The following is a 19,842-nucleotide window of genomic DNA, read 5'->3' on the forward strand; positions in this document are numbered from 1 at the left end:
CAACGCGTGGCGTCAACGCATATTGCACGCAACATGGTCAAGAGCTATCCCGGCGACCTCCACGCCAAACCGGCCCGTCCGGCCTCGCTCTTTGAGTTCATCATGGCCAACCTCGTGCCCTACTTGATCATCACCAAGCTCTACCTCTCGGGCTTCCCCCGTGCTGTCTTCGAACAGCTCCGTCACCCGCACCCGCTCAACCTGATCAACCCATTCCACTGGCAGAAGCTCATCTTTGCTAACGGCTTCGGTCCAGTCCTTCGAGCCTCCGATGAGATGTACAAGAACATCAAGCAGCCTCTCCTCTCCTCTGCCTACGGACGAATTCTTGAGATCGGAGCTGGATCTGGCGACTCCGTGGGTCACTACGATGCGGACAAGATTGAGCGCCTGTTCTGTCTCGAGCCGTACGAGCCGTTGCGCAATCAGCTCATCGCAAAGCTGAACAAGCTGAACTTGTCCAAGAAGGGCACGGTCATCCCTGTCGGCTTGGACAAGACGAGCCGTCCTGCGCTGCTGCAGGCAGGCATTGAACCTGCTTCGCTCGACACCATCGTTCTCTTCCAGGTGATGTGCTCGATCCCTGACCCCAAAACTCACCTGGACTTCCTGCAAAGCCTTTTGAAGCCAGGGGGACAGATCATTCTCTTCGAGCACGTCGGCAGCAAGCATACACTCGCTAGGATCATTCAGACAGTCTGGACTCCCATCTGGTCACGCAACTTCGGAGGATGTGAGCTGACCAGAGACTCTGGCGACTGGCTCAGAGACATCGGTGGCTGGAAGGCCATTGACATCAAGCGTCCTGTCCACGAGGTGAGTAACATGTCTCTACGCACCACATCAGGCTGCTATAATGCCACTGACCACCCCAATCTGCTTTCTCCCCCTCCTGTTGCAATCCCGATAGACAACGGCCGATCTCATTCCGCACGCCGTCGGACGTCTTGTCAAGGCTTGACAAGCCCTCGCTGTTTCTTCTGACACACTTTCATACGGCGACTTTCTCAGATCGATCCGACACATGTATTCGATATCGACGTCAACGAGAGTCACTAACAAGAACAAATGACCATATCAAAAGAGAGCATAATGATACAAATCAGAACACCTTCTCCGTTAAAGTTACAAAGAAGAGCTTATGAGCTTCGGATCACTGACGGTTGTTGAGCATCTGAGAAAAGTTTTCCCAAGCGTACCACATGCCGGCCAAGTTGTTGCCCTGTGCACTCGGGTCCAGTCCTTCCTTGCCCTCGGCCGCTTCTGCAGATGCAGCCGCAGCCGCTGCTGCAGCTACAGCATTCAGTGCGCTTTCGCTTGGCATCTGTTCAGCACCGAGACCGTTCTCGCCCTTGTCTCCGCCCTCACCACCGGCTTTGCCCTGCTGTTGTTGCTGCTGGTCGTAGGTTCTTGCCAGCGAGCTCTGCACGTAGGCGCGATATGATTGTGAAGGGGCCTGGTCGCCTCGCGTTGGGTTTTGGTGGTTGTAGTGCTGCGAGAATGACATGGGTCGATCCGGCATGTCTGTGCCCAATTCACGGCTGCCCAAAAGTTCATACAGGTTGTAAGCCTCTGCTGAAGCATCTCCAGAGCCGCTATCGCCGTCTTCTGCACCCGCTTCAGGCGCCATATCATTGTTGGCTTGTGCCTGAGCTTCTCCACCTGCATCATCACTACCATGTCCGCTAGCGACATCTGCTTGGCCTTCCTGCTGAGCGGGGGGCCAGCTGTCTCCATTTTGCCGATCCGAGCTGGACAGGATACTCTGACCGAAGCCTACTGGGTAAGCAACAGGGACTCCAACCATTGGCCGGTCGAGCAGCGACTCGCTCCAGAACGTGTTGCCCCTCTGAGGACCAAGGTTGTTGGGATCGGTGGGCAGACCGACAAAGGGAAGCAAGAATGCAGGGATGCGGTCGGGCCCCCCGTCAAGATCGGTGCGAGCGCTGGTGTTGTTGCTCTCCTTTCCCTCGTCTCCACCCAATGATGGATCGAGGGCTCCGAGAATCGCACCATCGCGCGTTGAGTCCGTTGAATCGCCCTTGCCTTGGCCAGCGCCGTTGTTGTCGCCGTTCTGATTGGCGCTGCTTGGTGCGGCGGTCGAAGAGGAAGCACCCGACTTGGCCAGGTTGGCAATGTCGCCGCCGATGCCATGTAGCATCTGCTTGAGCGTCGAGCTGTATCGACCGGCCTGCTCAGCGACATTGGTGAGTCTTGCCATGCTCGAGAGCGTGTCGAGCAAGTCGAGGGCCTTCTGGATGTGAGGTCGATGAACCTGCGAGCTAGGATCAAGCTTGCAGTGGATGGCCAAGATGAGGCCGGCATTGAAGGCAAAGTAAGCACACTGGTTGTACATGCTGTTGGCCGGCAATGTGGCGAGCACATCTTCGACCGTGTTGATGAGTGCCTTGGCGGATTGCAGACAGACCTCGAGCGACTTTTGCACTGACTCGGGCGGTTTCCATGCACCCTGCTCGTCAATGTAAGGTCGATGCAAGGTGATCATACACTGATGGTACATAAACTCGAGGCTGTATCCTTGTTGGTAGTCCTGTAACTCCTCGGTGATCTTGGGGTCATAGACTCGGTTGGAGAACTTCTGGGATGCAACCTGGGCCAACAGCTCTTCATGCGGTCGTACAGAACCTTTAGCACGTCGCTCAAAGTGTAGTTTGAGCTTCTCGGGCAGGTTTTCGCGCCACTTTGCGTATTCATCGTTAAGGTTCGGATCCGGTGGCGATGAGATGCCGAAGCGGAAGAGCTGCTGACTCTGACGGAGGAAGATGTGGTAGATACGGAATCGAGCCCAGTGATAGTCAAAGTTGGTCTGGTTTGGTGTGCGTGGCACCAAAGCGGTGGCACCAGGTGGAAGGATGGTGCGACTGGGATCAGGGTCAGCAAGGCCGGCACGTTCATACATGGCATAGAGGGCACCATAGTCGTCGGGGTATTGGGTATCGAAGCCCTCGTGCGTCAGACACGGCGGCTGACCGATGCGGTGAGCGTGTGCCACTTCAAAGAAGACGATGTTCCACCAGAGGTTCCTGCGCGCTTGTGCTTCCTCGATACGCATACCAGACCAGTGCTCTGGGTCGCGGTGCAGACCGGCGGCATGGGCCAGACGGGTGGTGAGGGCAAAGCATGTGCCTGCGAACTGGAGATTAAGTTCGTTGAGATGCCAAATGCCGCGGAGCAAGGATGCCTTAGTGAGGTCGATGGGTGCCTGGAAAGCACTCGACCATGCTGACGGACAGGCGATTTGGAGAGCGTCGATGCAGTGACCTGCGACGCTGAGCAAGGTACGCTCGTCCGAGCACTCGATGCCGGGAATGGGCATGAAGTTCCTCAGGTTGTGCCCCTCGAATTCGGGTGAGTTGCGCTTGACTTGCAGTGTGAGCGCGAGAATGACGAGAAGCAGCGGGACGAGCGGAGGGTCCGCGGGCATGGTGGTGGGCTTGGAATGCCACCATCGGAGGAAGCTCTGAACGCGGGCAATGTTGATGTCGATAACGACGACATTGACGAAGGGCTCGACCTGGGTTTTGTATGTGTACAGCAATGCCGAAATCTCATCTGCGGTAGGAAGTGTGATAGCACTCTCAAAGAGGACATCAGCAATGGCAGCGGCTCGTGCAGCATTGACACGAGTGTTGAAGTCACGAGAACGGTCCCTGCCGACCTGTTCAAGTTTCTCGACCGTTTCGCGGCGTGTCTGGATCATGAGTGCTTGACGACGGTCATTGACGCGCGGGAAGTCTGCACGCTTGAAGATACGACCATTGCTGGGTCGGGCAGCAGGGCCATCCTCAGGCTCTTTTCGCTTGCGGACCATGGGTGAGCCTATTGAAGAGTCGCCAGCAAAGTCTTCGTCATCGGAGCCAGGACGCTTGCGGTCATCGACGTAGTGGCAGGGGTCATCGGCGGGATTCTCGCAGCAGTTGCCGCAGACAGGTTTGACGCGATCGCACTTTTGCTTCTTCTCGCGGCACTGGAGACAACTGGTGATCTTACGGAATCGTGTGATCTTGGTAGCGGACTTGGATCGCGGCTTGGGTTTGGCTCGCTCTTTCTTGAGCTTGGGTGTGCCAGTGATGCTCATGGAAGCGTCGGTGTCCTGCTTGGTAGGAGAGCCGCCATCGGTCATCAAAGATGCGTCTGGGTCGCGCATCGACTCGTCTCCTGCAGTGTTGTCGCCCGGAGCTCCCGATTTGTTGGCATCGGCGACTGCGGCAGCGGCAGGGTCAATGTCAGACTGGCCTTGAGGGTTGGCAGAGGTACTGGTTTCGGCGCTTGCTGCTGTGCCTGCATGCTGCGTTTGCGATTGAGAAGCGGGGTCTACGTCCATGGCTGTTGATGAAGCGTGACCATCATTGGCGGTTTGGGCCGCTTGGGCGGCGCGCTGCTGCTGCTCCTCCTGTAGACGCTCCTGCTCGGCGTGCTGCTTGGATGCGTTGACTGCAGCGGCGATGACGGCATCGACATCACCTAGAGAGCTGGCTGCGAGCTGTTCGGATGTAGGGGCGGTGGAGGTGGATTGGTGGATGCCGGAGGCACTAGACGCAGAGGAAGAGGCTTGATGCTGTACATCTGCTACCAGTGCCTCGGCTTGTCGACGCGCTTCGAGTTCGGCGTGCTGTTGCTGGAGGAGCCGCTGGCGTTGTTCGAGTTCCTTTTGCTGCTGCTGTTCGAGCTCCTCATCGAGCTGAGCTGCGGTTGCCAGCTCTTGAAGAGGCTGGTCCGGGTTTTGGTGGTCCGACATGGTGAGGAGGGAGATGCTGATCTGTGCGTCAGTGGATAGATCTGTTGGATAGATGAGGTCGAAGTGGCTCTGCCGGGGCCCTAACGATGACGGCTTCTCCAGCCAAGAGCCAGGAGCTCCCGATGGTGGCAGGCGCTGAAGGATGTGCGCCTGGTGATTCCGTCGACGAGCGGCGGAGGATGGAGGCGGAAAGCTGAGCGACGTGACGTCGAGGAAGGGATGCTGCAGCGAAGAAGCTGAACAAAAGCGAAGGCGAGTGGGGTAAAACGAACAAGAGTCCGGGGTTACCGTCCGATAGAGAGAGTATAGCACCAAACGACGAAACGGCGGATGGATCTAACGCTAGATTTGCTTCCCACGCGTTATGGGTTGCAGAGCGCGACAGCTGGGAATTTGAAACGCGCTTTCTATACTCGAACAGTCAAAGTTGCACAAGCTCGGTGGTAGTAGCCCTTGATCGCCTCGACCTTCCGACAAGGTACGTATGTCGAGTCGAGCCGTAGAGTTGCTGCAGCGAAGCCTGTTGACCAACGTAATAGCGCGAGAAGCTCTTGGACAGGGTGCCGAGGTATTCAAGCCCAAAGTGGATCTGTGAACACAGTTGGTGCAGGGTGCAATTCGTAATGGAGAAGATGTAAGGATGGAGACGAGTCGGGCGAAAGAAATGATATCCATCCATTCCTACCAATTTTGCCCGCATCGATCACCGGCCGAATGAAGCTACCGCGTTGCGCATTCGAAAAAGAGTGTGAGATCCTACCTAACTCACACCACTTACCCTTTTAATTTTCTTTGGACTGAAACACCGAATCCCGAATTGGATCTCGCAATCTAAGACCAAAAACCGCGTCCAGTTGAGGTAGAAAGGGTTGCTCCGCGGCAATAGTGAGTTATCGCCCTTGACGACGCATGAAAATTGTTGGAAAAAGGAGGCTGAGAAATTGAAGAAAAAGGAAAAAAAAAAAAAAAAAAAAAAAAGATTGTTAAATTGCATAACTCGAGTAAGGAGGCGCTGCACGTTGGTCACGTGCCCCTTCGCTCACCATTGAAAAATGCGCATCTATCCATTCGTACGATAAAGTTTTTGCCGAAGCGATCTGCGAGACGCGTCAAAATTGTTTGATGATTGCTGTCAGAGAGAGCAGCGAGCGTGTGCTTTGTTGGATGCTCGGAATCGAGATTCGAGCTTTGGTTCAGGCCTCGGGTAACTACACGTACAACAAATTGCTACAACCCGAGTCTCTCTTTCCTTCTGACCAGATCGTCCCTTCCTACCTCGCTGCCTCAGTCCGACTGTCGACAAGGCCCATCACTCCTAACGCTTAGGTCGCACGTAGTATCGATCGAGCTTGCGTCCTGTCTCAAGCATATAAGGCTCAGCAACAACATCTGGACCCGCTTGCATTTCCGCAGACACATTCCACGCACCACTTCCTCGGCGCTCTCAGTATGGCAAGCCAAGCGATACCACCCGAACACGCTTCGGCGGCAACAGAGTACTTTCAACAGGCCGTCACATTTGCTACGGACAACTTCAAAAAGATCCCAGGAAGCGCCATCATTGCAAGATATGTCGCCAGTAGCTACCAAAATGACCCCATCCGATCCCTTCTCGAACTCTTCCTCGTCCTGTTTGCATTGAGAACAGTTCTCCAAAGCAGGACACGTGGTGGTGCCAGTGGGAAGAACTTTGTCAACCTCTCACCTAAAGAGATCGATGACCTCGTCGCCGAGTTCAAGCCGGAGCCTCTCTGTGCACCTTTGACACCGGCCGAGTCGCGAGAGCTTGCATCCATCCCCACCATCGTTGGTGGCGCTAGCAGCAGGCCAAAGATTAGCCTTCCTTCGCACAACTCGGGCAAGCCTACTCAGGTCATGAACCTGGCAAGCTACAACTTCACCAATCTTGCAGGTCACGAGGCAGTCAAGGAGAAGGCCATCGAGACGCTTCGAAACTACGGTGTTGGTAGTTGCTCGCCACCAGGCTTCTACGGTACCATCGACGTTCACATGCAGCTTGAGGCCGACATCGCTCGCTTTCTTGGAACACAGAACTGCATCATCTACAGTCAGGGCTTCAGCACCGTCTCTTCCGTCATCCCTGCCTTCTCGAAACGAGGTGACATTATCGTCGCCGACCGTGGTGTCAACTATGCAATCCAAAAAGGTATTCAGATCTCGCGTTCCACCGTCTACTGGTACGATCACAACGACATGGACTCACTTCAGGCAACTCTCGAGCAGGTGAAGCGCGACACGAAGCGCAGGAATGGTCCTCTTACCCGTCGCTTCATTGTCACTGAAGGTCTCTTTGAGGGTGATGGCGCACTTTGCGACCTTCCCAAGATCCAGGAGCTCAAGAGGAAGCACAAATTCCGTCTTATCCTCGACGAGAGCATCAGTTTCGGTACTTTCGGTGCTACTGGCCGAGGTCTCACCGAGCTGTACAACATCCCTGCCTCTGAGATTGAGATCCTGGTTGGTTCCATGGCCAACACCCTCGGATCTGCCGGAGGCTTCTGTGCCGGCTCCGATGAGGTCGTATTCCACCAGCGTATCAACGGTACTTCATTCGTCTTCTCCGCCGCCTTACCAGCATTGCTCGCCGTCGCCGCCAGCACAGCGATTTCGTACATGGTCTCTCAACCATCCATCCTCACTACACTGCACGAGAACGTCAAGGCGCTCCGGTCTATCTTGGATCACGTCGAGTCTCTCCGCATCTCGAGTGATCCACGCAGCCCTCTCGTCCACATTCAGATCCGCAGCAAGACCGACCGACACCCTGATACCCCCGCTGACAAGTTCGACAAGGGCAAGAACAGGCTCTCTGTCGGTGACGTCAGCTTGACGCTATCCAACAGCAATGACGAGAAGCGCATCGCTGCTGCAGGTCCGCTCCAGCACGACCTTTCCGTCGATGAGCAGATGCGTCTCCTTCAGGCTATCGTGGATGATGCGCTTGAGCATGGCATCTTTGTTTCTCGTATGAAGCGTTTGCCGAGCATCAACCCGAAGGTCTTGGAAACCACGCTCGAGTCAAGGCCCAACATTCGTGTTGCTGTCAGCGCCGCTTTCACAAAGAAGGAGATGGAGAAGGCTGCCAGTGTCATCAAGGCCAGCGCGATCAAGGTTCTCGGCAAGAGGCGCTGAAAGTAGATCAGCACTCTTCGCAGTCTCCGCAGTCTCATTGTCACGTCATCACAAATCATCGTTTGCAATGCATTATCTAGCAGATCACCGTTATGAAGGTTGCGATTAGAGTAGAAACCGAAAGTAGAAGCGGAGGGTCCATGCTTGAGATCTATATGTCTGCATGACTGCAAAGTGGGGTGTGTGTGAATGAGGCAGCGCAACTGTGCTGGTGGAGCACTAAGACCATCAAAGATTGATGATTCAGAGAACGGAGAGGGCCTTCACCAATTCTTCATCGTCTTCGAGTCAATCCAAGGCGTCGAGCCACCAAAGACCTTCTTGTACGTGATGCCTTTGGCCTCCTTGTCGGTCAGTGCCCTCTTCAAGGGGTAGTCCCTGTTCCCCATGTATCCACCTGGTCCAGATGACCTGTACTCAGCAAACCTCGTCAGCCTGGGGTCAAAGTTGCTCTGCCTCTTGGACCAGACTTTGAATCCTGCGTCGGCAATGATGTTTGACATGTAAGTGTTTAAGTAAGTCGAGTGGCTGTAGACGTTCCAGGGTCGTCCGAGATAGCATGCCTTCTCCATGGGTTTGAGCGTGGATGCATCGGGAGAGCGATTAATGTTTGAATTGCTGATATAAACGCCGACAAGGGGATCTACGGGATCGCCACGCCATGCGGTGATGCCTCCACCACAACCTCGGGAAAGGAGAGAGACCTGTTCGAGCCATGCTTTGCCCTGGCCATAGAGCTGGTCAGTCATGCCTTTGACGGTGGATTTGAAGAAGAAGGCTTGCGAGCGCAGGCCAACGTAGATCGTGTCTTGAAAACTCGAGAATCTGTCATCTTGAGCAAGTAGAGATGTAGAGAATTCATCAGCTCTCGTTCCAAGTCACGCTATCATGCAAGCAAACTTACCCGCATCCATAGAATGAAGCATTTGAGTTATGAACGCAGAGCGCCGCAGCCGGGCCGAGCTGGTACTGTGTCACCTCCTGACCCTTGAAGAATTGACGCTGGACAAAGTTGATGTTGTAGGCCTTGAAGTCCGAGCTGCTGGCTGCAGCACCAGTGCCGATGCCCAAAACAACAGCATCACAATTGTGCATCGTGCTGATTGGATCACTCTGATTGACGTAGGACGACTGCCATACTTGAACGCGGTTCGCGCTCGGGTCGCGATTGTTGGGCGTCACTCCCTGCAATACGTTCAGATGGATGAAATATGGGCGGTGGTCAGTGGTCAGCAGTCGTGATGACGTGTCTGAGGGGACGAGCCACAGAGGCTACTTACAGCAAAGATAGTGGGGCTGATTCGCCTTACAATAACCTTCTCATGGTAAATACCTTCGTCGATCAAGATATTCTTTAAAGTTCCATCATCTGGGCTATGTAATCGAAAAGGAGTTGCCATGGAGATCATGGCAATCAGAGCGTCAGCTCGACAACTTATGTTGGCTTTATTGGTTGTCGCTACGCGTCTTGTCTTGAAACCGAAGGCCTGTGATAGACGAAGGACTGATGATGCTGACGGCATACTTACAGAGCATTCAAGACCGAATTGATGGTTCTGTACCTGGCAGAAGGATGTTTTTGACTCACGAAAATGGTGTCTTTAGGACAACCAGAAAGTGGGTCAATGCCAGGTAATTTGGGAGCTTGACATTTGCCGTCGAGGAAGGAGGTGAAGCTGTTGGAAACATGGAGATCCTCTTCGTACACCGGAGCAGCTCTACCCCAGTTCGAGAGGAAGTTGAGGGTGATAAAGCACGCCAGAAAGTACGAGTGCGACAACATTTCAACGGCCTGTTTATTGTCAACAGGGAGGGGAAGGTTGTGTGGGAAAAGAGAGGAAGAGGAAAGAAAGGATGAAAGGCAAAGATCGAAGTGGTCCATTGTCCTTAGATATTCTCTAGAGTTTTAAGGTGATTAAGATCTCGGTACAGCAAGATGGCCTCACCTCGAAACAAAAAGATAGTGTTCCTCTGCCAAACCACTAAAAAATGCTTCGGAAGGCGCTCGGGACTGTCAGTGGGTTCCGAAATGAAGATCTCAAGGGGCTCCTGCGCTGGCACACCGTGGGCCGAAATGAAGCATTGCAGAACCATGATCTCTAGAACACGTCAGGACAACCAATGCTGCGGTTCATCAAGACCGTGCTGGAGATAACGATCCAGCAAAGCACGACCTGATGATGGCTCAGGGAAAGTCGATCTGATCGGAGAGCGGGTGGGCCAATATGATGGAGATCGAGGACCGTTGGGTCCCGTCCGTTGCCATTGCCATACTTCCTCATTAGGTGGAACGCTCCCATAGTCAGCCACAAACCACAAATGTATATACAGCTCGCGTGTAAACTGTCCCGCAAATTCAGATGTCACCACACATCACTCCAATGCTCAATAGCCATATGTCTTATTGCCACACTAGTGTAGGTCAAGCATAGGTTTGATACATTGGTTGTTGAGCATTGGAGTGATGTGTGGTGACATCTGAATTTGCGGGACAGTTTACACGCGAGCTGTATATACATTTGTGGTTTGTGGCTGACTGTGGGAGCGTTCCACCTAATGAGGAAGTATGGCAATGGCAACGGACGGGACCCAACGGTGTGTGGCAATAAGACATATGGCTATTGAGCATTGGAATGATGTGCGGTGACATCTGAATTTGCGGGACAGTTTACGCGCGAGCTGTAGATAATGAGCGGAGAGCTCAAGGCTACCGCTACGTTCTTCCCTCATGTCAATATAGTATAAGTGTTTTAGCTCAAAAGCTTGAACACCGTACTTAGACTGATATCTCCCGATAAGTGTCGATCAGAGTTAAATCTTCCAACAGACCGTTGCTCTAAACTAGCCGCATGCACTCTTTGAGAGTCGATGACATGTGCTCGGATCGGGGGTTTCCGCCTTCTTTGGCGCAAGCTTTGCGCAGAATGCATGCTGCATGTAAGCGGAGAATGGATCAACCGCGCGCCGTGGGAGTGACTGTTAGCAACGGGCCACACAAGATCTGAGAGCGACAAAGCGACGTTGGGTGTCGTGAGGAATGGATTTAGGAGATCTTAAGAAGAGGTACATACATGCGCGACGTTGTTGGTTGCTTGTGAATTTTGATCATCCTTCAAAATCAGTTCGACCTCGCTCTACAGCTTCTTTGACGGATGTGGAAATGTTCTTGTCACCGGCGAGCAAGTCAAGCATCAGTCCATCTGCCTGCCCCTTGGGAAGTTGCGCCACTTCCAGAAGCGTAGCAGCCACATCTTCGCGTGGGATCTGCAGTGTCGCCGTCAAATAGTCAAACCACAAGAAGAGTTCAGCAGAAGGTTAGGAAATTTGGATGCTCAAGGTCGTGTGGGTGTTGCTGGAGTCTACTTACAGAGTGCACGAGGCTTTGGTGGACTCCTAGAGCTACCTTTCCTTTGCCTGGTTCGTCAAGCAGACCTCCCGGTCGTAGAACGAACCAAGGGAAAGAGGATCGGCCAGAAAGGTTCTTATCAGCAGCGTCTGTTGTGGGTGAAGGAGTGGGGACGGACATCGGTGGGAGATGAGCATGAGGTTAGAAGCAGTGCGAGCGTTGGCTGGTATAGGCTTGCTTTGAGAGAATTTGAGAAGGCTACTCACACTTTGCATCCATGTAAGCTCCGATGGCGTTTCGCGTCTTCTCCGAGCGTTCGAAACTGTGAGAACATTCAAGAGTGGATTTGTGAGCCCATGGCCAGGCTCTCATGTGCTCTGACTGATCAATACCTACTCTTCCTTCCTGTACCACGAAGGGGGAGGCTTGGTCTTGTCGCGTACATCGACTGCCGAGACCAAGAGAAAGCGGCGAAAGTTGTCGGACTTGGCAATGCCACTTTGCTCGATAGCATCGAAGACCTTGATAGCGCCGTGCTCATCAACAGTCTTTGTGCGCTCGGGACCTCCCTTGCCACCGGCACCTGCGCTGAAGAGGATGATGTTGGGCGAATACTTAGTGAACAGAGAGGCAATGTCCGAGACCGAAGACTGCTCGAGAGAAGCGATCACAGGCTGGACTGAATCGGAGGTAGGACCGCTTGGTAAGTCAGAAGCATGCTCGGGTTGTCGAACCATGCTGAAGATCTTGTGGCCTCTCGCGGCTGCTTGGCGGGTGAAGTGGAGAGCCACTTTGCCATGGCCACCAATGACGAAGATCGAAAGGGGTGTGCTGGACATGGTGAAGAGCGAGGCTTTTGCGCTGTGGAATATGTTTCACTAAGTGCCACGCTACAGGCAGATCGATGTTCGAAGTATGAGAGGCAGCCATCCCTATATGACTTGAACGCTGGCGAACGTGCTTGATGGACACAAGAGCTCTCCCTACGCTGTAAAAACGCAACCATGCTGAACCATGCCGAATACTCCACATCGCCGATATCCCACTCTCCGAGCGGAGCTGTCAAGGTTCCGATTCCCGATTCCCGGCGAGAGAGAGCGGCGCACAGACCCTTTTTGGGAATTTGTGCAGCGTGTTGCTGCACAAGATGATGCATCATCAGCTCCGTTGTGTTCAGGGTCAACTCGAATACTGTACCGAATTTCGCACGACACTGTTGTGTGCTTCCGCTCAACTCGTTGTGTGGGACATACACCTACATCAGGTAGCCAGCGCCCCGAATTCACGCACCTTCGCGGAGGACCTCGACGCTGCACAGCATCTGTGGTAGCAACATGGCGGTCGAGTCCAGGGCGGCCGAGCCTGGCTCGTCTTCCAAAGCGTCACCGTCACGGAGAGCGCCCTCGTCAGGTTCCAAGGATGCTGGGACACCGTCAAAGTCTGCTTCAACCGACTCACCTCTTCGATTGAAACCTTCGACTGGCGCGACTTCTTCCGCTACACCTGCACAAACAAGAAAGCCCTCGGCCGCATCCGCATCAACTTCCGCATCGAAAGCCATTCTACCGACAAACAAGACTGCCGCAGTACCGGCAACAAGAGCTTCAGCTGGACAAGATGCTCGACGCAGCGTCAGAAACACCTCGGGAAACGGTGACAAGCCGCCCAAGGACGTTGGCAGCAACAGCAATGACACAATGTCAATCCAACAATCCGCAGGACCATCGCATACGCATCTAGACGAGAGTACGAGCACCGACGATCTGGCAGCTCTCACCAGTCGGATCGGCTTCGAGCCGCGCAGCAACTCTGGCTTGCCAGATCCCTCTCTCCGCACCAACGAAGCTATCGTCTGGCTCGACATTGACAACACCCTATACAAACGCAGCACCAAGATTGCTGAGCTCATGGCAGAGCGCATTCGCGCCTACTTTCATGGCATGGGGCTCAGCGAAGACGAGGCCAAGACGCTTCACACCACCTACTACAAGACATACGGCCTTGCTATCCGCGGCCTCGTCAAACATCATCAGATCGATCCGCTCGACTACGACCGCAAATGCGACGCAAGCTTGCCACTCGAGGACATCCTGCGGCCGGACCATCAAGTCAAGCGCCTGCTGACGGACATCGACCGCACTCGTGTCCGTGTCTTCGCTCTCACAAACGCATACAAATTTCACGCCGACAGGGTCTTGCGCTTGCTGGACCTGGAGGATCAGGTGGAAGGCATCGCCTACTGCGACTATGCTGTGCCAGACTTTGCGTGCAAGCCAGAGCTCGACTACTATCGTGCAGCCCTCGTCGTCGTCGGTGCCACGCCAGAAACACGCAACTACTTTGTCGACGACAGCTCGCTCAACATCGTCGCTGCAAAGGAGCTCGGCTGGCATTCCTGCATCTACTTCCGCGAAGAAGACGATCCCTTGCCGCCACCACCTCCTACCAGCGAAGCTGACCGGAAGACAGCTGCCGACTTCAACCTTGCTTCCTTAGAGCCTCGACAGGGCTCTCAGCACGTCGGCTTGGTAGGTAGCAGTGGCTTTGACGAAGAAGCAATCCGTCGAGAGTTTCAGAAACTGCCGTCTCATCTGCGAATCCAGCTTCTCGGCATCATTCTCAGCGCATGTCTACCAGGGGATATTGCAGCCATGTCCAAGACGCTCGAGAGGTACTTACGCATGACTCGCGACGTGGTTAGCGGTCTACCCGACTCGGTTGCTCTGAAGATCTTTGAGAAGCTACCCATTCAAGATCTGCTGCGTTGTCGCCACGTCTCCAAGAAATGGCACTCGCTCGCTGCAAACCCCGAGCTGTGGCGGTCACATGCTCTGGCTCTCACCGAGTCAGACCCTGTCAAGCTTGTACCTCCGACCGAACCGCAAGGTTGGGAGCCGCTCGTTAAGGGGCTCTTCTTCCGCGAACGCAACTGGGCCAAAGGACTGGCACAGAGCATCCAAACATTCGAGGGGCATACCGGGTTCGTCACTGCGATGAAGCTCAAGGGACGCAAGACGCTCGTGACTGGCAGCTATGACGAGACCATCCGAGTTTGGGACATCTCCACAGGACAGTGTCGAAAGGTGTTGCGTGCAAAGGCGATCGCTTGTCTCGACTTTCTGCTCGACGAGGGTGTACTCTGCGCCGGTCTGTATGATACAGGCCGTGTGCTAGTGTGGGACATGAAAAGCTGGGAACTCATCCAGACGCTTTCCGGTCACAATCGTGGCATTCGCAACGTCGCCATCAATCAGCACTACCTCGTCAGTGTTGGTCAGGATAAGGCTATCGTTGTCTGGGATTGGCGGACTGGCGCCAAAGTTGTGAGGTTTGGACAGCAGAGCAATGTATCGCTAGGTGTCTCACTTGTCGATACGGATAAGCTGGTGGCGGTCACGGTGGATGGCATGATCCGATGTTTCAGTATTCCGCGACGCGAGATGATCGGCCAGTTCCAGTTGACCAAGCTTGGAGGAGCCGATCTGGGTTTGGGCGCTCGTCTCGGTGATCTGTCGAGCGGGTCATCGATGCTGGAATGGTTTGCAGCTCACGGCAACACGATGACAGTCGCCTCCAAGAATGTCGTTGTGCATCTCGAATGGCGGAAACATGTTGTACCGGCACGGGAGGCACAGGCTGCACTCACCGCCGAGAGCCTTCGACGTAGTGCGTCGTCAAGACTGAGCAACGCTGGCGGCAGTGCGAGCTCAGTTCTAAGCCCGCTTCGAATTCGGCGCGACTCGACGATGAGCAATGCCAGCACGGCAGCCGCATTGCCTGTCGTTGGCACGCCTGCGAGATCTCGTCGCGACTCCAACATCAGCACGACGTCTTCTACCAGCGGTATTACCAATGCACGGCCGTCACGTCGCTCACTTATCGGTAGCTCCGCTGGGATGAGCGCTAGCCCGGCACGAGGAGGCAGAGCGTCACTAGGAGCCCCGCCCAAGTTTGAGACGTCCGCAGCACCCGGTTTGTCTACACCTTCGCCACCAAGGCCAAGCCCTACCTCGCGTCGTATTGGAGGCCCGCAGCCTTGGCCATTGGCAAACGCTGATCTCGAAGATGCCAGGCAAGCTTCGGGAACGTCGACGCCGAGACGAGTTAGCGCTTCCACGTCGGCCGCATCGCTGTCGTTCCCATCGACACCTGCTACGGATCAAGACGATGTGACGCTCGATGCATCCGTTGCTGATCTGATCGGTGGCAATGATGATAGGGCGGAGGCCGACGCTGCTGCCGCGGGAGCTGGTGCTACCCGTATCTGCCCAGACTTGTCGACGCCACCAAGGGTCGTCTCGGTGTTGGAGACGCCAGACGTAGCTGTGGGATGTGTAGACCCGGCCAAGCGCCGTATTGTTGCTTCGACGCGTTTCAGCAGTCGTGCCGGTGCGGAACGTCAACTGTACGCAAGCAGTCTGCCGTTCGACCATGGCAAGAGGTCAATTCAGTTGCAAAACGTCCCTGTCACTGCTTCTGTCAAGGGTAGTAACGCGGAGCCAAGAGCTCTTGGGCCTGCTTCTGAAGAGCCCTTGTCAGACGATGGGCCTGCGATTACCGTCGCAATTCGAGGTGCGTGGGAGGCGCAATCGCAAGAACTAGCAACTTCAGCACGCAATCCAATGGCGATGGAGTTGGATCACGAGAGTGTTGTGGTGGGCTGCGCTGATGGGCTCATCTACAGGATTCACTTTGTAGGATCCGAGTATGGCCCTGAGACTCTGATCGATGCCAAGTCTGCTTCTGGTAGCGTTCAAGCAAATGGTGCTGATGGTAACTCGGGCGTCGGTGATGCCACGATCAACGACCTGCTGCAACTACGAGACGTGTGGAAAGACATCATGGTTCCTGAAAATGCACCCGACCATCCTGGTCGACTGCGAAGGAACCATCTCAAGGACATGGGTCTCAAGTGATTCTTGCTTCTCCATCCTTGCTAACTCAAGACACTGCCATTTGGCACCAATCATCAGCAATCAATAATGGATGGTACCTACCTACAGTACAGTATATCAAATGATTTCGTGCGGATGACGAAGAGGAACTTTTCTGTGCATCAGCTGTCAGCCGTAGCTGCGATGTAAGGCGCTGTGATGAGTGATGACGACGAAGGCCAGCTTGCCACGAGAAAGGGGCCTAGAATGCTTTGACTTCCAGTCGGAAAGCGTGGAAGTTTGACGAGGCCGTTTCAAGGTTCTTCTTGTTCTTGAATGAGATGGTCCGTCCACAGAAATGAGCTGTGAAGCATGGGAAAAGTGAGCAAAAAGAAAAGGAAAAAAAAAAAAAAAAAAAAAAAAAAAAAAAAAAAAAAAAAAAAAAAGGATTGCTGACTGACACCAATTCAATTCTTCTCGAGCAAGCTTGTATTCGACCTACGTCGTGTGGCAGTGGCTGCGCATGAAGATTTGAAATGATCGACTACAACTGTGCGAAATCCAAAGAAAGAGTTTTGAAATCTGAGAGCGAAAACAACAAGGCAAATTCCAAATGGAGGCAAGGAAGAAGAAGAAGAAGAAACCAACATGACGCGTTCACACAGTGAGACAAGCCAACGGCAGTGCGAGTGTTTTTCTGTCTCTTGTACGTGAGCGCGGGCCATGGGCCATTCCTCGAAGTCTGTGTTAAAGGTTCAAGCTGAAAGCCGATCGAAAGACTGAGAGCAACCGGCCGTTTTCTGTGCGCTGACGCCTTTTGTATCCCTCATGGCTTGACTTCTGCCTCATTCTGCCGCTTCCAACTCGCTGACTGCCTCTGCTCACAGTGGCATCGTGCGATACGCTAGCTCTCCTGCTGTGCCGATAATGTTTGCTTGGGTTGTGTCTGTATGTGTATGAGCCAGGTGGATTGTGCGTATCCATGTTCGTTAGTTGCGTTCGACCTCCGATTTTGTCTTTGACAGACCAAGTGCCTGGAATGTTAGAGACCACTTATCACCACTCAAAGTCGAACCATCTTCTCTCCTTCTTGTCCGCCCAGATTGACTGAGTGAATCAGAAACAGACACTTGGCTAACTAACCCTCCTTCTCCGCAGCCTCATCTTCATTGCTCCACTTCCACCATCACGTCCTTTGATATCATAACCCGACCCCAACGTCGCATCTCTTTCAATCGAACCTCTAATCGCACAAAACTCTCTCGAGTCTCACCCCACACAACACACAATCAAAATGGCCGCTCAACTCCAACAGCTCCAGCAGAAGGCGGAATACTTTGTCGCTCAGGTTCGTTTCGGTTCGCTTTTTTCCATCCCCAACGTGCACGGCAGAGCTGTGCCGGCACACGCCGAGGCTCGTCGATATCTGCTCAACAATGAAGAAAGTTTTACTAACCAAACTGCTGTTCCTTCCGCTTTTCTACTGTCTCTGCGGACCTCGACGTCTCTTCTCGCTCGTTTCTCGATCGCAACATGATATTCGCTGCTCTCCTTCTCTCATCTGGTCTTGTTGATGCCGTTTCCACTGTGACACCGTTCCGCTCGAACATATATATATATATATATTTGTGCTGACCACAGATCGACAAGGAGGTAAGTACTCGTACAAACTTCATTGTAAGGTCGAGCCATTCATGCAACTGAGCAGTGCGCTGACTTTCCTTAACGTCCCTTCTGAACTCGAAAAACGCTCCGCACTACACATTCGTATCTCGCAGCTCTCCAGGTACCCCGCTCTCAAAAAGTTTGAGCAGACCGTCCCTATCCCCAAGGCTTACGCTGCTCTTGGTGCTTTCGGTATCTTCACTCTCGTGAGTAGCTCAAAATCGAAACGACGCAGCACAGCCTGGAATCACGAGACTAGGCAGGCAGCGCAAAATCTTTCGATTCAGGCTCTTGGAGATGGAATCGCGCAACACAGGCGTCGCACGTAGATTGCGCTCCTAGTCCCGCTGTGCGGCCACATCCAATCTCGAATACAAGTTGCTGACGATCTACTTGTTATCTCGTGTTCTCTTCGAACACGTCGACTTTGTCCTGGCTTCTAACAGTTTGTCTTCTTCAACATGTAAGTACGCCGGAAATGCCGCCAAGCTTGTCTACCCGGCTCCTATTCAGCTTCTCGGACACCTCGTACTGACTTCTTCACCTCCGTCTGTTCTATCCGCTTTTTCTCCTGGGACCTACAGTGCCGCTGGCTTCTTGACCAACCTCATCGGCTTCTTCATCCCCGCCTACTTCTCCCTCAAGGCTCTTGAGAGCCCCCAGCCTCAGGATGACATCCAGTGGCTCACCTACTGGGTTGTTTTCGGCATGTTCACTTTCCTCGAGACCTTCTCCAGCATCGTCCTCTACTACGTTCCCTGGTACTACACCATAAAGACCCTTGCCATTGTCTGGCTCATGCTCCCCCAGACCCAGGGTGCCAAGATGGTCTACAGCAAGGTCATCCGCCCCGCTTTCCTCACCACCCAGAAGACCGTTCACCAGGCCAACGCCAGCACCCCTGCTGCTCCCGCCGAGACCCACTAAGTGTCTTCACTGCATCTGACCGGCTCTACAACTCGCACACAGACTCTGACGAGCTGCCCTGCGCGGGAGGAGCTGGTCGCGGAGTACCGACCTGGCTCTGCGCTGCCACCCAGCCGACGCTTTCCAGGATAAAGATCTCCGCTTGGACTGGGTTGGATCGCATTCTCCCGTCTTCGAAAACCTCAACCTCATATCATCTCTGTTCCGTCTTATGATCCAGTCATGCCTAGTCCATACTGCTATCGACGTCCAGCTTTCACCTTATCATCGCCCTAACGCCTACCTCTTTTACGCCTGTCTTGCTTCTCTTGTTGGACTTCACGCAAACACCAAGTCTTCTTACCAAAAACTTTCCGTCTCAATACGGAGAAGAGCTGCAACCAAGTAGCAGAGAACCCTCAGGTGTGATATCAGTTGCATTTGCGTGTGCGTGAAGCCTGCACTCGGATCTAATGTGCCTAGCTGTTATAAGACCACAAACTTCATGATCCTGAAATCTGTGGATGTGACACATGGGAGAGGTACAAGTCTTGCAGTGCCTGCGGTCTTCCACAGGAAGACGAAGAATGTGATGATTGTGTGAACATGTCGTGATTTTCAACCCGAATGTTACATCTAGCTAACTGACAAAAAATAATAATGGGAGTGCGCGTGTCAGGGTCACGTCGCGCGTCTTGAGTGCGGAACAAACAAATATGCAGCTGTGGAGTGTGACAAGTGTTGATTGACTTTTAGCGAAGCGCTTCCTCCTCATCTTCATCACCCTGATCACCACTAACGCTGTGGACCCCTGATCACCACTAACGCTGCGGACCCCTCATCCCCTCTTATCCAGCCACATTTCTATACCACAGCAGTCAGCTCCATGTGCAGCTAGAAGGGTCCATTGATATCCTTCCTATACCCTAATTCAAGCTCGTATGCCAGGAAAGACTATCCAGGATCCGTCAAGCAACGGAACGTCCACCGTTAGGACCTGTCTACTTGTAACTACATAATCCTTTTCGCTACGAAGTCAGAATTGCTGTACTCTCGAGGCTGCGAGCTCGCACAGCGGAGCAGTTGATCGGCCGAAAGTCTAAGGAGTACCTCTTTTGCCCAGCTCAATCACCTCCACC

General features: G+C 53.7%; 7 protein-coding genes across 7 annotated transcripts; 4 read left to right on the forward strand and 3 right to left on the reverse strand.

Annotated features, from left to right (window-relative positions):
- Nucleotides 1-33: 33 nt before the first annotated feature.
- Nucleotides 34-961, forward strand: UHO2_04260 (uncharacterized protein; the record flags this gene model as incomplete). Its single annotated transcript, XM_041555933.1, has 2 exons — nt 34-816; nt 911-961. The coding sequence occupies 2 exons, from the start codon at nt 34-36 to the stop codon at nt 959-961; spliced, it is 834 nt and encodes a 277-aa protein (XP_041411867.1).
- A 192-nt stretch (nt 962-1,153) lies between these two features.
- Nucleotides 1,154-4,759, reverse strand: UHO2_04261 (uncharacterized protein; the record flags this gene model as incomplete). Its single annotated transcript, XM_041555934.1, has 1 exon — nt 1,154-4,759. One exon carries the CDS (start codon nt 4,757-4,759, stop codon nt 1,154-1,156), a length of 3,606 nt encoding a protein of 1,201 aa, XP_041411868.1.
- A 1,449-nt stretch (nt 4,760-6,208) lies between these two features.
- On the forward strand, nt 6,209-7,912 carry UHO2_04262 (uncharacterized protein; the record flags this gene model as incomplete). Its single annotated transcript, XM_041555935.1, has 1 exon — nt 6,209-7,912. One exon carries the CDS (start codon nt 6,209-6,211, stop codon nt 7,910-7,912), a length of 1,704 nt encoding a protein of 567 aa, XP_041411869.1.
- Nucleotides 7,913-8,175: 263 nt separating this feature from the next.
- UHO2_04263 (uncharacterized protein) lies at nt 8,176-9,695 on the reverse strand (the record flags this gene model as incomplete). The annotated part of the gene is made up of 4 exons (XM_041555936.1): nt 8,176-8,737; nt 8,817-9,097; nt 9,193-9,286; nt 9,442-9,695. The coding sequence occupies 4 exons, from the start codon at nt 9,693-9,695 to the stop codon at nt 8,176-8,178; spliced, it is 1,191 nt and encodes a 396-aa protein (XP_041411870.1).
- Nucleotides 9,696-11,017: 1,322 nt separating this feature from the next.
- On the reverse strand, nt 11,018-12,097 carry UHO2_04264 (related to UPF0659 protein C216.03; the record flags this gene model as incomplete). The annotated part of the gene is made up of 4 exons (XM_041555937.1): nt 11,018-11,176; nt 11,280-11,407; nt 11,525-11,580; nt 11,655-12,097. The coding sequence occupies 4 exons, from the start codon at nt 12,095-12,097 to the stop codon at nt 11,018-11,020; spliced, it is 786 nt and encodes a 261-aa protein (XP_041411871.1).
- Nucleotides 12,098-12,592: 495 nt separating this feature from the next.
- On the forward strand, nt 12,593-16,174 carry UHO2_04265 (uncharacterized protein; the record flags this gene model as incomplete). The annotated part of the gene is made up of 1 exon (XM_041555938.1): nt 12,593-16,174. One exon carries the CDS (start codon nt 12,593-12,595, stop codon nt 16,172-16,174), a length of 3,582 nt encoding a protein of 1,193 aa, XP_041411872.1.
- Nucleotides 16,175-17,426: 1,252 nt separating this feature from the next.
- Nucleotides 17,427-18,724, forward strand: UHO2_04266 (uncharacterized protein; the record flags this gene model as incomplete). Its single annotated transcript, XM_041555939.1, has 4 exons — nt 17,427-17,480; nt 17,774-17,785; nt 17,911-18,020; nt 18,382-18,724. The coding sequence occupies 4 exons, from the start codon at nt 17,427-17,429 to the stop codon at nt 18,722-18,724; spliced, it is 519 nt and encodes a 172-aa protein (XP_041411873.1).
- Between the last annotated feature and the right edge of the window lie 1,118 nt (nt 18,725-19,842).

Source organism: Ustilago hordei (genome assembly GCF_900519145.1).
Source record: "Ustilago hordei strain Uho2 genome assembly, contig: UHO2_contig_08, whole genome shotgun sequence".
Taxonomy (NCBI): Eukaryota; Fungi; Basidiomycota; class Ustilaginomycetes; order Ustilaginales; family Ustilaginaceae; genus Ustilago; species Ustilago hordei.